The sequence below is a fragment of the Lepidochelys kempii genome, chromosome 2 (assembly GCF_965140285.1).
Source record: "Lepidochelys kempii isolate rLepKem1 chromosome 2, rLepKem1.hap1, whole genome shotgun sequence".
Taxonomy (NCBI): Eukaryota; Metazoa; Chordata; order Testudines; family Cheloniidae; genus Lepidochelys; species Lepidochelys kempii.
The window spans coordinates 232,576,430-232,589,291 of NC_136381.1; the positions used below are offsets into that span (position 1 = coordinate 232,576,430).

The following is a 12,862-nucleotide window of genomic DNA, read 5'->3' on the forward strand; positions in this document are numbered from 1 at the left end:
TAGTCCTTTAGATGTCTTAGTACTATTAGAGGAGTAAGGTACTACTCAGTGTGAAGGCAAGAGGATCAAGCCCTGTATGAGTAGAACACCAAATTCTATTCTGATGGTTAAATCTGTTGGACATTGGAATATCATTAAAGAGATCTATGACCTAATTAAACTAGGTTTCCTGTGTTAGTAATGGTGAATTTCTTTTTTAGATGATACCAAGATAGCACTGCACCTAAAAGATAATGGAGGTAAGAGGTGATTTTTGTGTGTGTGTGTAAACAATGTCAATAGGTTACATAACTACAGCCTGCTCAGCTTAATTAATCTAAATCAGAGTGTAGAAATACCAGGACCCCAAGGGACTTAAATTATCCACATCTCTATGGCACAGTACCAGGGTAAAAAGGCTAAGCTACTGCTTAGTAAATTAAATGTTTACAACTGTCTTTATAACTCATTAGTGTAACAGTAAAATAACTTTAGCATCCAAAAAGATGATCTTTTAAAGGCAAAAATCTAGGGGAGAAGATGATATGGGGAGTGGGGCTGGTGATAGTTTTTTAATAGCAGTATTCATATATTTGTTCTGTTGTGATGTGGTCTATATAAGATACTATAAGATACAGTATTTGTATTTATCATAGATTACAGTTGCTATCCACATGTATTCTCTGATTAGGCATATAATATTATGGACCCTTTTAAATGGGGCTCTTCAAGAGACCACACCCCACAGTCCTCCTGGCAGTATCAGCATCTCAGTTCATGCTCCCTTTTGAATTGTTGAGAGTTTTGCCATTGACTTCAAGAGAAGTAGCATTGAGTCACTAAACATAGCTCATTGAAGCCATTAGAAAGACTCCCATTGACTTCAGTGGGTTTGGATCAGACCCTCAGAATGAATGCTGATTTGTTCTGCGTGACGAAATGCACTAGACCTGCACTGATGTAAAGGGAAGCTTTACTGTTGATATTAGTTACCTTTTACAGTTGTCTTAGGCTTGAAAGAATGTGTGGTGTCCATATGGCCCTTGACATTCTGGATTGATTTTTTGCTGCTTGGTTCACCAGTGATATCCATGAGGGGATTTTTTATTTAGTTCTCCTCCTCTCATAAGTTAAATATCCCCCTCTGAATCGTTTTTCCAGTCACTCATCTGTCTGGATAACATCTTCACCTCACTATCAATAGCAACAGCACAGCTAGGAAAGTATTGAACTTTGCCTCATGCAGGGCTGTTCATTTGTTGTTAATTGGCATGGATTTGAAATATAACTGGAAACTCTGAATAAGGTAACTTACAAATTAACCATTTAAAACTTTATTAAAAGGGATACTGCTATGGTTGGTCAGCCCCACATTTGACCTGTTCTTTCCCTTGTTTGTTTTTGAAGTTATTACACTTTGTTTTGTCAAAACAAATGCTTCAATGCTCATCTTCTTAAAGAGCATAATAATATAAAATTACTTCAAACCCAATCAATATATTTTTAAAAAATAAATTCCAGTTCTCTCCCACACTGGGGGACTTACTTCAAACACTATATTTGGCTTTCCTCCTCTTGCCTAAGATCTGAGAAGGAAATCTCTGAAACAGAGAGCAAAACGTACAAAACCAAGAGGAAGAACTCAGATGTAGTCCCTTGGTAGACTTTGTGGTATGGTTTTCTTTAAGCCTAGGTAGGCAGTTTCAGTGCATAAAGCTCCTTGATTTCAGAAATAGAAACCAGCAGCTATAGATTCACTTTTCTTGGTTTAGTTCTTGAAATAAAAATGAAGGTGGTGATATGGACTTCAAACAGTATGGAAGCAAAGTCATTCAGCAGGATTTCTCATTCACATAATAAACCTAGCTTTTAATCTGGGAAGTTGTTCTTCATGAATCTTCAATTATGCATTGAGTTTTACAATAGCCCTTAGATTAGGCTCTGATAAAACCTCTGTAGCCACAGGTTTGTTCTTTGATATGCTGTGATTTGTCAGCCTTTCATAAAGAGTAGAAGTTTCCAGGTCAACCAAATACAGAGTCTTTAGCCTTTCCAAACTAGATCCTATAAAACTCAAATCAAAGTGAACCTTTTGTAATGGAAAACTAAGCTATATCTGATCAATAAGGGCCTATAGCTAGATGTGTCCTTGGATGATAACAGTCAATAGATGGTTAGGTACAACAAAAGGATTCTGTATAAATTCTGCATTTCCCCTTTGACTGGAACTTTTGAGGCCAAATTTTACCAAGCAGTAACTAAATTAAAATTTTAAAGCAGACTCCAGTTGTAGGTCAAACTGCCCTGACCTTTTAGTTATATGAGAAAATCACTTGTAATTTAGTGCTATACCCATTCATATATAACCTTGTGTGGCACCTTTTACCATTAATTCCAATTTAGCTTTTATCTATTTCTTCTGCATTTGTTCTTCCATTACTGCCAGTTACCCGTATGCACGTCTAAGGATTTTTTACAGTCGGCTAGCTTAACGTCACACTTGTTAACTCTTCATTCTCTTAAAAGTTTTCAAACGTGAAAAACGTGGTTTAAAAGTTTAGGAAAATTAAGATGTTCTTGTATAATAGCATTGCTTTTTTATATTTTATGTTATAAAAACCCTTCAATCCATTGTTGTTCTTATTTTCCTTTAACTTCGTGTGTACCAAAGCTAACATATTTCAAAAACAGCTACCTAATTTTTCATAAAAGAAGCAGGCAGTTGGCAATAATGATACAGTAATAGCCCTTTCATGTTGAGAATTCTTGGGTGCGTGATTTAGAATCATTCATTCAGGGAAGCTAAAAATGGAATTTAAATAGTTTGGTTCACGTAGGATGAACTAAGCTTTTCTATTTTAAAATTATTTATGATTGAGTGAGCCCCTTTTTCATTGAACTAGTTCAAACTGAATTTAGATGAAAACAACAGATAATTGTCCCAGAGTTCTATATATTTGTTTTGACCTTTTTATATAGCTCATTACCATGATCTGCTAGCTGTAGATTCTTCACTTGTCTTGAGTTTGAGCACTGAGAAAAATAGGATTTATGTATAAGGCAATGGCCATGAGACCAACCGTTGCCATTTTCCATTAGTCAGAATATCTTCTTAAAGAATAAACTTCCATTGAGAACTACCAAGCTTCAAAAATTCATCCTCTCTGATGTGCTACTGTGAAATTCGCCATTGAGCAGAAGACCAACAAAAGGCCTGTATGAGCATGTCTGTATTGCAAAGAAAAACCCTTGATGTCAAGTCTCAGAGCCCAAGTCAATTTGCAGGGATCAGGCTGAGAGGCTAAACATATCAGTGTAGACATTCCTGCTTGAGCAGGAGCCCAGGCTCTGAGACCGTCACCCCTTGCCACGTTTCAGATCCCAGGCTCCAGCCTAAGCAGGACTGTCCACATTCTTATAAATAACCCAAGCTCTGTGATCCCAAGTAATTTGACCCAGGCTCTGAGATTCAGCACCACAGGGTTTTCTTTGCATTTTGTAGACACGCCCCATGCCACTTAGTCCTACTTAAGCTCTCAAAGCCATGTTTTAGCTGGAAGTGAGTGTTGTATAAGACATCTGCTAGTCTTTTGTATAGGGTGAAATACAGTGTGTGTCGTATGCAGATGGACGTCAAACAAAATCAAGTTTTGCAGTCTTGGGAAAAAGACGTGAATACTGTTGCATATATTTGGTACAATACAGTGTTTATTAAAAAGTAATATAAGACTGGACTTTTGCAATGGAGCCTAAGGGTTTTAGAGAAACAAGGTGGATAAGGTAATATCTTTTATTGGACCAACTTCTGTTGGCAAAATAGACAAGCTTTTAAGCTTTCTCTGAGCTCTTCTTCAGGACTGGGAAATGTACTCAAGGTGTCATAGCTAAATACAAGGTGGAACAGATTGTTTAGCATAAGTAGTTAACACATATTTCCAACTCCCATTGGAATTTGGGCACCTAACTGCCTTTGAAAATCCCAGTCTAAATTTATGCAAACATAACAATAAACATTGGATAGGGCCCAGTCCTTCCCTTCTTGTGCACCCTAAACTCCAGTTGAAACCTATGATTATGTTTATTATACTGACACCTGCTAATCATTATCTAAAAAGTATTTTCTTTTAACATACTAAGTTTCTGCATGATTCAAAAAAGATGCTAAGAATTGCTCAGTTAGTGATAGCGTGGTACATTCAAGAGCCATATTACTACTATTTCAGGGAGGTGGACCCTGCACAGGATAAGATCCACAGGTCATGGCTTTGTTGTTATTCCCTCAGATCGTAGCTTGCCCAAAAGAAATAGTACCCCTACCCTCTGGCTAATCAGCTCTGATGCCAAGTACACCTGTAGGCCAAGGAGTCAAAAAGCCATGGTTCAGTCTTCCTTTTCCAAGTCTTTTCCTACGAGAAGGGGAGGGTATTAGCGCTAGTCTGAATTTTGGCAAAACTCCAAATGGGATTTGGCTCTACAATTTAGTCCATTTTTATAAGTCTAACCCTGAGTTTCTCAGCTGTTTAAAAACATTTGAGTTCTGACATAATTGCAGAGTTTATGCAGTTCATGGTAGCAAAGAATTTCCCCAGTGGAAACTTGACACAACATCCAACTGTTCTTTATTTTATTGACGCTGTGCTGTGTTTGTTGAAAACCAGTCTTATCAATAAGCAGCTTTAGGACTGTGTCATTAGTGATGGAAACAGCAATCAGAAAAAATAGAGAGATGCTACTAGAGCTCAAAGATAAGAAAAAGAGGGGTATGGAGGGGGGTAGTGTTTTAATAGGATAAGGACAGGTAGGTGGGGCTTTGTGAATAGCAATTAGCCACCCAGACTATCAAATAAACCAGAAAGAAAATTGTCTTGTGCACATACTTTAGTGGTCTTTTAACAAATCAAAAATAACTTGTCATTTGTGATGTGAAACCAAGAATCTAGGTCAGAGGTGGGCAAACTATGGCCTGCGGGCCACATCCGGCCCACGGGACCCTCCTGCCTGGCCCCGGAGCTCCTGGCCCAGGAGGCTAGTTCCCGGCCCCTCCCCTGCTGTTCCCCTTCCCCAGCAGCCTCAGCTCACTGCGCTGCCGGTGCTGTGCTCTGGGCAGCGGGGCTGAGAGCTCTTGGGGCAGCGCAGCTGAAGGGCATGGCGTGGCCACTGGTGCTCCAGGCAGTGTGGTAAGGAGCCGGGGGGGGGGTTGGATAGAGAGCAGGGAAGTTTGAGGGGGTGGTCAGGGGGCTGGGGTGTGAATAGGAGTTGAGGCGGTCAGAGGGCAGGGAACAGGGGGGTTGAATGGGGGCAGGGGTCCTAGGGGGGCAGTCAGGAAGGAGAGGAGGGGTTGGTTGGGGCAGCAGGGGACATTCAGGGGCGGGAGGTCCGGGGCGGTCAGGGGACAGGGAGCAGGGGGTGGTGGATAAGGCAGAAGTCCCCGGGGGGCCATCAGGGGACAGGGAACGGGGGGGTTGGATAGGGTAGGAGTCCCGGGCGGGGCGGAGGGGGAGGGCATCAGACGGCAAGAAGCAGGGGACTTTGGATAGGGGTCGGGGGCCGGGCCACGCCTGGCTGTTTGGGGAGGCAAAGCCTCCCCTAACTGGCCCTCCATACAATTTTGGAAACCCTCTGTGGCCCTCAGGCCAAAAAGTTTGTCCGCCTTTGATCGAGGTAAATTTGCATATTTACTTAAGCTAACAAATGCCCTGTGCCGCTGGATATCTCCACTTTGCTATCTCAGCAGTATCAGCCCAACCAATTATCAAGCCATTTCTCCTCTAGCACTTCCAAGTAATGAATTCGTTCACATAATCAAATTCTCTAGACTAGTTAAAGTTGGAATAGGGTCTTGCATACATCCCAGAGCACTCCTGTTTTCTTCAGTTTTATATGAAACATAGTTAGAGCTGGACTATAAACTCCAAATGTTTTGCTAACTGCAGTTCATTGGTTGTACAATTTCAGTCTATGTGCTTGGAAGAAGAAGCCACTGTTTCCTGAGAAAGGGTAATGGGAAATCTACAGTAGCATGCGGCTGTGAGCAACGTTCTTCCTTCCCAAAACAGCCTATGTATGAACCAAAGGCATTAAAGGGGAAATATATAGTCTATTAAAGAAAATACCTCTGGCTGCTGTTAGATCTAGGTATCTACTAGATAAGAGGATGGCAGCATCCATCTTAGCAAACAGAGACCTCCAAAGCTGAGACTTTACAGCTTGAGCTAAGGAGCCTGCCTGCATAGCTGGGGGCTGTAACAGTCTCACATTCTCTGTGTATCAGACCCAGAGGGGAACATGTTATATGTACTGGGTATGTCTACGTTGCAGCTGGAAGTGAGCTTGGACCCAAGGGGTAGGGTTGACCTCATGTGGCTAGCCCGAGCTGCAACTGGCACTGCAATGTCTGTGCTGCTATTTTAGTACACAAGTGAGAGCCCCACTACCACTAATCTATACCCAGGCTGGGAGGCTTGCTCCCAGACAAAGCGAAGATGTACCCACTGATTGGTGGGTTACACTGGCAATTACTAAAGCAAGTACAAACAATGAGTGCCAGCCATCGGCTGAGTTGTAAGCAACGCAGAGCGGGACCATCCTACCAGGAGTTCCTGGAGGCATTGTGCCTCAAATAAACAGTGGCCACATGAAGCCCCAGAGGTTATCAATACTTGTTTGGAATCATTCTCCCAACCAGTCCTTTCTTCATGTTAACAATTGGGCGTGAGTGATGGATACCTCTAACCTATGCTCAGTTTTAAAAGTGCTTCTCCGTATTCTACCAATCATTATTCCTGGCAATATAATCAGGTGTGGGATAAGCTAGAACCTCAACATGCACCAGTACTGCAGAGGACTCAGATCCTAAGAAGATGACACAGCTAAATTGACATGTTCATAAAGATCAAAATCAGTCACCACCATTCAAATCCTGACAAAACCAACCACTCACAGCCTTCTGACATGCACGGAGCTCAAGGAAAAGTGAAACAAATATTCACAATCCCCATCAGCAGCATTCAAAAAATTCCTCCTTAACCCTTAAAGACAAGCACTGGTTTAGCACAAAGCATGGCAGATACATGGCATGAGTGTGCTGCCTAGGAACTCTTAATGCAGTCCAAACACAGCTAATGCTTACAAAATGGGGGCAGGAGGATCTTGATATTTTTAGCCATAATGTTTTGTAAAATGAGTCTATTCTGTGCCAACTCTGTTTTCTGAGATATGGGGCTTGACAGCTGTTCCTTTTATAAAATAAATTCTCAATATTTCACTGCAATACCTAAATAATTTTACTTAAAAATTGTAAGTATCCTCTGCAATGGTGACAGGAATTAATTATATTCCTAGCCACGGATAATGCAGCAGTAATTCTGCATGGTGCCATGAGTTACTGAGGCTGTGCTTTATTATTTGGAAATAAAAATAATGACTTGTCGAACTGTAATCCAGCACAAGATCTTTTAACGGGATGGTAATTAACTTGTCACCACTATAACATTTATGCAACAAAAAAATGGTCTTGTATATTTTCAAGTGTTGTTCAATTTTTTTATGGTTCAGTCCTTGTTAATTATAAGGCTTTTAGGCATGAGGTACTGTTTGGTTCAACAAATGTGAGCTGTACGCTTTAAATCCAGCCTGCTTGTCCAAGGACTAGTTTAAATTCTCAGCCAGAGGAAAAAGTGCTGAACTCATCCATCCTGGAGAAACAACATCACAGATTAATAATCTTTACTTTCAGGAAATTTAATCTAGTAGGTCTGATAAATTGCTTTCACTTCAGTTTGCTTCCTGGTGCTTTGGGGAGTGCCCAAAAGAGCCTTAAGCTAAAGTATGTGGATTTTTTCTAGAATTTTCATATCTTCACTGCTCACCAGTTTTGCTGTCATCATCTTCTTACTGCAGTTATCCTCACAGTAAATATGGGAAATAAGGGATAAATTACCCAGAGAGTCAATACATATATCTACAAAGTCTTCCCAAAAAATAAAGCCATTGTTATTTTCTATGCAGAGAATGCATGTCAGACCCTGGCTTTGCCACAAAAGTCTTGTCTACACACACAAACTGTAGTGGTTTAAGATATGGTGTAATGTTTAAGCAATTTAGCTAAAGTGAAACATCTGTGTGTGTAGACACTTACCTCGATTTAAGCCTGGCTTATGCTGGTTTAATTTGCCTCTGCTGCTGACGTATCTATTATTGTAAACCAGATGTAAGACCACACACACAGTTGTGCTGATCTAACTGAATCAATTTAACACCACCCTTTTAATTAAACTACTGCAACTTGTATGTGTAAGCCAGGCCAAAGGGTTTTGCTGGAGAGCAGATAGGGGAGTGGAGAATTAGGCACTGTCCAGACTGAATGCTTTTCCTTTAAAATTTCCCACTTTTGTTCTCACCAGTACAGCTCGGAGCCCTGTATGCTAACTTTCTCATCCTTGCTACCATTGGTGAGCTACACAGTTGTTTGTGGAAAATTCGGAGGGAAGACTAGTGCAGATACACCCTGAGTTAAAAGTGCTGTAAAGCTTTATGTCTTCACAGGGAAAATATAATGAATGCCTCAGGGAGCACTAGAGGCAGCTATAGAAAGAAGGTAGCATGCATAGGCCAGTAGCTGTACCTAACCTCAACTGGCGGACAGAGGAGACAGTGCTTGGCCACACTTACTCCAGCTAGCCACACTCTTTTGGGGATGAAGAGCGCAGTCAGGTGCTTTGCCAGGCCAAATGACACAGAACACAATTGAGTCCCTTTGAGCCCATCAGACAGGCTAAATTTATTTCTAGTACAAGCCCCTGGAGGTTTTGGTGTGTATCTAGTGCAGAACAATGCAGTAGTTTGCACCACTAGCCTATACCAGTAGAGCATTGGCATCCAGCAAACTAGAGTGCTGGTTCTCAACCAGGGGTACGCATACCCCTGGGGGTACATCAACTCATCTAGATGTTTGCCTAGTTTAACAACAGGCGACATAAAAAGCACTGGCAAAGTCAGTACAAACTAAAATTTCACACAGACAATGACTTGTTTATACTGTTCTATATACTGACAGGTTTCAGAGTAGCAGCCGTGTTAGTCTGTATTCACAGAAAGAAAAGGATTTGTGGCACCTTAGAGACTGACAAATTTATTTGAGCATAAGCTTTCGTGAGCTACAGCTCACTTCATCGGATGCATTCAGTGGAAAATACAGTGGGGAGATTTATATACATAGAGAACATGAAACAATGGGTGTTACCATACACACTGTAACCAGAGAGTGATCACTCAAGGTGAGCTGTTACCAGCAGGAGTGCAGGGGTGGGGGGGGAAACCTTTGGTAGTAATAATCAAGGTGGGCCATTTCCAGTAGTTGACAAGAACGTCTGAGGAACAGTGTGGGGTGGAGGGGGGGGAATAAACATGGGGAAATAGTTTTACTTTGTGTAATGACCCATCCACTTCCAGTCTCTATTCAAGCCTAAATTAATTGTATCCAGTTTGCAAATTAATTCCAATTCAGCAGTCTCTCGTTGGAGTCTGTTTTTGAAGTTTTTTTGTTGAAGAATTGCACATTTTAGGTCTGTAATCAAGTGACCGGAGAGATTGAAGTATTCCCCGACTGGTTTTTGAATGTTACAATTCTTGATGTCTGATTTGTGTCCATTTATTCTTTTACGTAGAGATTGTCCAGTTTGGCCAATGTACATGGCAGAGGGGCTTTGCTGGCACATGATGGCATATATCACATTGGTAGATGTGCAGGTGAACGAGCCTCTGATGGTGTGGCTGATGTGATTAGGCCCTATGATGGTGTCCCCTGAATAGATATGTGGAACAGTTGGCAACGCGCTTTGTTGCAAGGATAGGTTCCTGGGTTAGTGGTTCTGTTGTGTGGTGTGTGGTTGCTGATGAGTATTTGCTTCAGGTTGGGGGGCTGTCTGTAAGCAAGGACTGGCCTGTCTCCCAAGATCTGTGAGAGTGATGGGTCGTCCTTCAGGATAGGTTGTAAAACCTTGATGATGCATTGGAGAGGTTTTAGTTGGGGACTGAAGGTGATGGCTAGTGGCGTTCTGTTATTTTCTTTGCTGGGCCTGTCCTGTAGAAGGTGACATACTGTACACTGAAATGTAAGTACAATATTTATATTCCAACTGATTTATTTTAATTATATGGTAAAAATGAGAAAATAAGCAATTTTTCAGTAATAATGTGACTGTGACACTTTTGTATTTTTATGTCTGATTTTGTAAGCAAGTAGTTTTTAAGTGAGGTGAAACTTGGGCATACACAAGACAAATCATAGAATCATAGAATATTAGGGTTGGAAGGGACCTCAGGAGGTCATCTAGTCCAACCCCCTGCTCAAAGCAGGACCAAACCCCAACTAAATCATCCCAGCCAGGGCTTTCTCAAGCCTGACCTTAAAAACTTCTGAGGAAGAAGATTCTACCACCTCCCTAGGTAACGCATTCCTGTGCTTCACCACCCTCCTAGTGAAAAAGTTTTTCCTAATATCCAACCTAAACCTCCCCACTGCAACTTGAGACCATTACTCCTCATTCTGTCATCTGCTACCACTGAGAACAGTCTAGATCCATCCTCTTTGGAACCCCCTTTCAGGTAGTTGAAAGCAGCTATCAAATCCCCCCCCCCCCCTCATTCTTCTCTTCTGCAGACTAAACAATCCCAGTTCCCTCAGCCTCTCCTCATAAATCATATGTTACAGTCCCCTAATCATTTTTGTTGCCCGCTGCTGGACGCTTTCTAATTTTTGCACATCCTTCTTGTAGTGTGGGGCCCAAAACTGGACACAGTACTCCAGATGAGGCCTCACCAATGTTGAATAGAGAGGAACGATCACGTCCCTCGATCTGCTGGCAATGCCCCTACTTATACAGCCCAAAATGCCATTGGTCTTCTTGGCAGCAATGGCACACTGTTGACTGTTGACTCATATCCAACTTCTCGTCCACTGTAACCCCCTAGGTCCTTTTCTGCAGAACTGCTGCCTAGCCATTCAGTCCCTAGTCTGTAGCGGTGCATGGGATTCTTCCGTCCTAAGTGCAGCACTCTGCGCTTGTCCTTGTTGAACCTCATCAGATTTCTTTTGGCCATTCCTCTAATTTGTCTAGGTCCTTCTGTATCCTATCCCTACCCTCCAGCATATCTACCACTCCTCCCAGTTTAGTGTCATCTGCAAACTTGCTGAGGGTGCAATCCACGCCATCCTCCAGATCATTCAGATATCTGAAAGGGGTACAGTAGTCTCGAAAGGTTAAGAGCCACTGAACTAGAGAACCATGGCACTACAGAGCCTGTTCATGTCCAGCATCCTGAACAAAGAATCCCTTTGGGCTTGCTACTTCCAGGTCTTCTTGATTCCAGTCCAGAACAGACTGAGTGAAACCAAGTGGCTTGCCCATGGTCAAACAGAAAATCTGTGGCAGAGCCAGAAATTGAACCCAGATCTCCTGGGTCACAGTTTGTAGTACTTGAATAAGACCATCTTTCCTCCCTTACATGCAGGGGGAAAGATAGTTTTAAGACATTATCTTAACCACAAATGCAGTGGCAGATTACTGCCACAGCCAACTGGGGGGGCTCCAGGAGTGCATCCACACCCTGCTATATGTATCTCATTGTGCTGGTAGTGCTGGTGCCGTGGTGTCGTAACAGCGTTATGCTAGAAATATGAACCTTGAAAATAGTGCCCTGGTGTGATGATCACTCTGGGCTGCTAATGTGAATCCTCCATTTTTGTATACAGTGCTTTTGTAGCCCTGTTGGACCCAGGATATTAGCGAGGCAAGGTGGGAGAGGTAATATCTTTTACTGGAGCAACTTCTCTTGGGGAGAGACAAGCTTCCAAGCTTATGCAGAACTCTTCTTCAGATCTGTAAGTTCGAAAGCTTGTCTCTCTCACCAACAGGAGCTGGTCCAATAAAATATATTTACATCACCCACCTTGTCTCTCTAATGTGAATCCTGTCATTCTGGGCCTGTTGGGTGCATCCTAATATACTGAGAGCCTGATTTTTGGCCACGAGAGGAGGAGTATAAATCTTAATGTTAGTAGCTGGCTGTTTCGATCTTACTCTACACTGAGCCTGGGAGTTTTAATTTTGTCATGTGTATCCTGATGCCAATCTAGGAAGGCAGTAGAGTTTGGAAATAAGGTGAACACAGGGTCAGCCTCACGGGTCGGGGGGGCCATGGTGGGGGGGGGTGCTGTGATCAAGAGGCAAGGAGCAGGGTGAGCCTGGGGTGCCATGCCATGAAAGGGAGCTCGGGGCAATGGAGAGGAGGCAGCAGGGTCCAGGGACAATGTGGGGGATTCCTCTGCCAATTTGGCCTTGCGCCCCCCCCCCCCACACACACACTTTTACAAGGTTCTGGCACCATTGGGCTCCCCACAGCAAACCGTCTCCCTAGGCAGCTGCCACAGCTTTTACCACTGCCTGGCTCTGGCTTCTGGCCTGGCTAAGAGGCAGGGTCTCGGGGGAGAGGAGGAGCAGAGGATGGGGCGCCATGGCGAAGGAGTGTGGGGGACCCAAAAGTTCTTTGTGCCTTGGTCCCCAATAAATCTTAATCCACTTCTGCATAAATTTATTACTCCTTGTGCAGCCAAGCAAATAACAGTAAAGCAGAAAGCTCAAAAGTATTAATGAATGCTAAGGGAATTACTTCATAGAATCATAGAATATCAGGGTTGGAAGGGACCTCAGGAGGTCATCTAGTCCAACCCCCTGCTCAAAGCAGGACCAATCCCAAATTTTTGCCCCAGATCCCTAAATGGCCCCCTCAGGGATTGAACTCACAACCCTGGGTTTTGCAGGCCAATTCAAACTACTGAGCTATCCTTCCTCCTCCCTGCCCCCGCTGAAACCCAAAACAAGGA

The 12,862-nt window shown here is 42.8% G+C and overlaps 1 protein-coding gene across 2 annotated transcripts in view; it reads left to right on the forward strand.

The window, feature by feature from the left end:
- PLXDC2 (plexin domain containing 2) overlaps window positions 1-12,862 on the forward strand; it is a 418,561-nt gene that overhangs the window by 363,683 nt on the left and 42,016 nt on the right. For both annotated transcript variants that reach the window (XM_073334185.1, XM_073334184.1), the window contains exon 12: window positions 201-239. In XM_073334185.1, coding sequence (XP_073190286.1) covers window positions 201-239 — 39 coding nt within the window. The remainder of the gene's footprint in view (window positions 1-200; window positions 240-12,862) is intronic.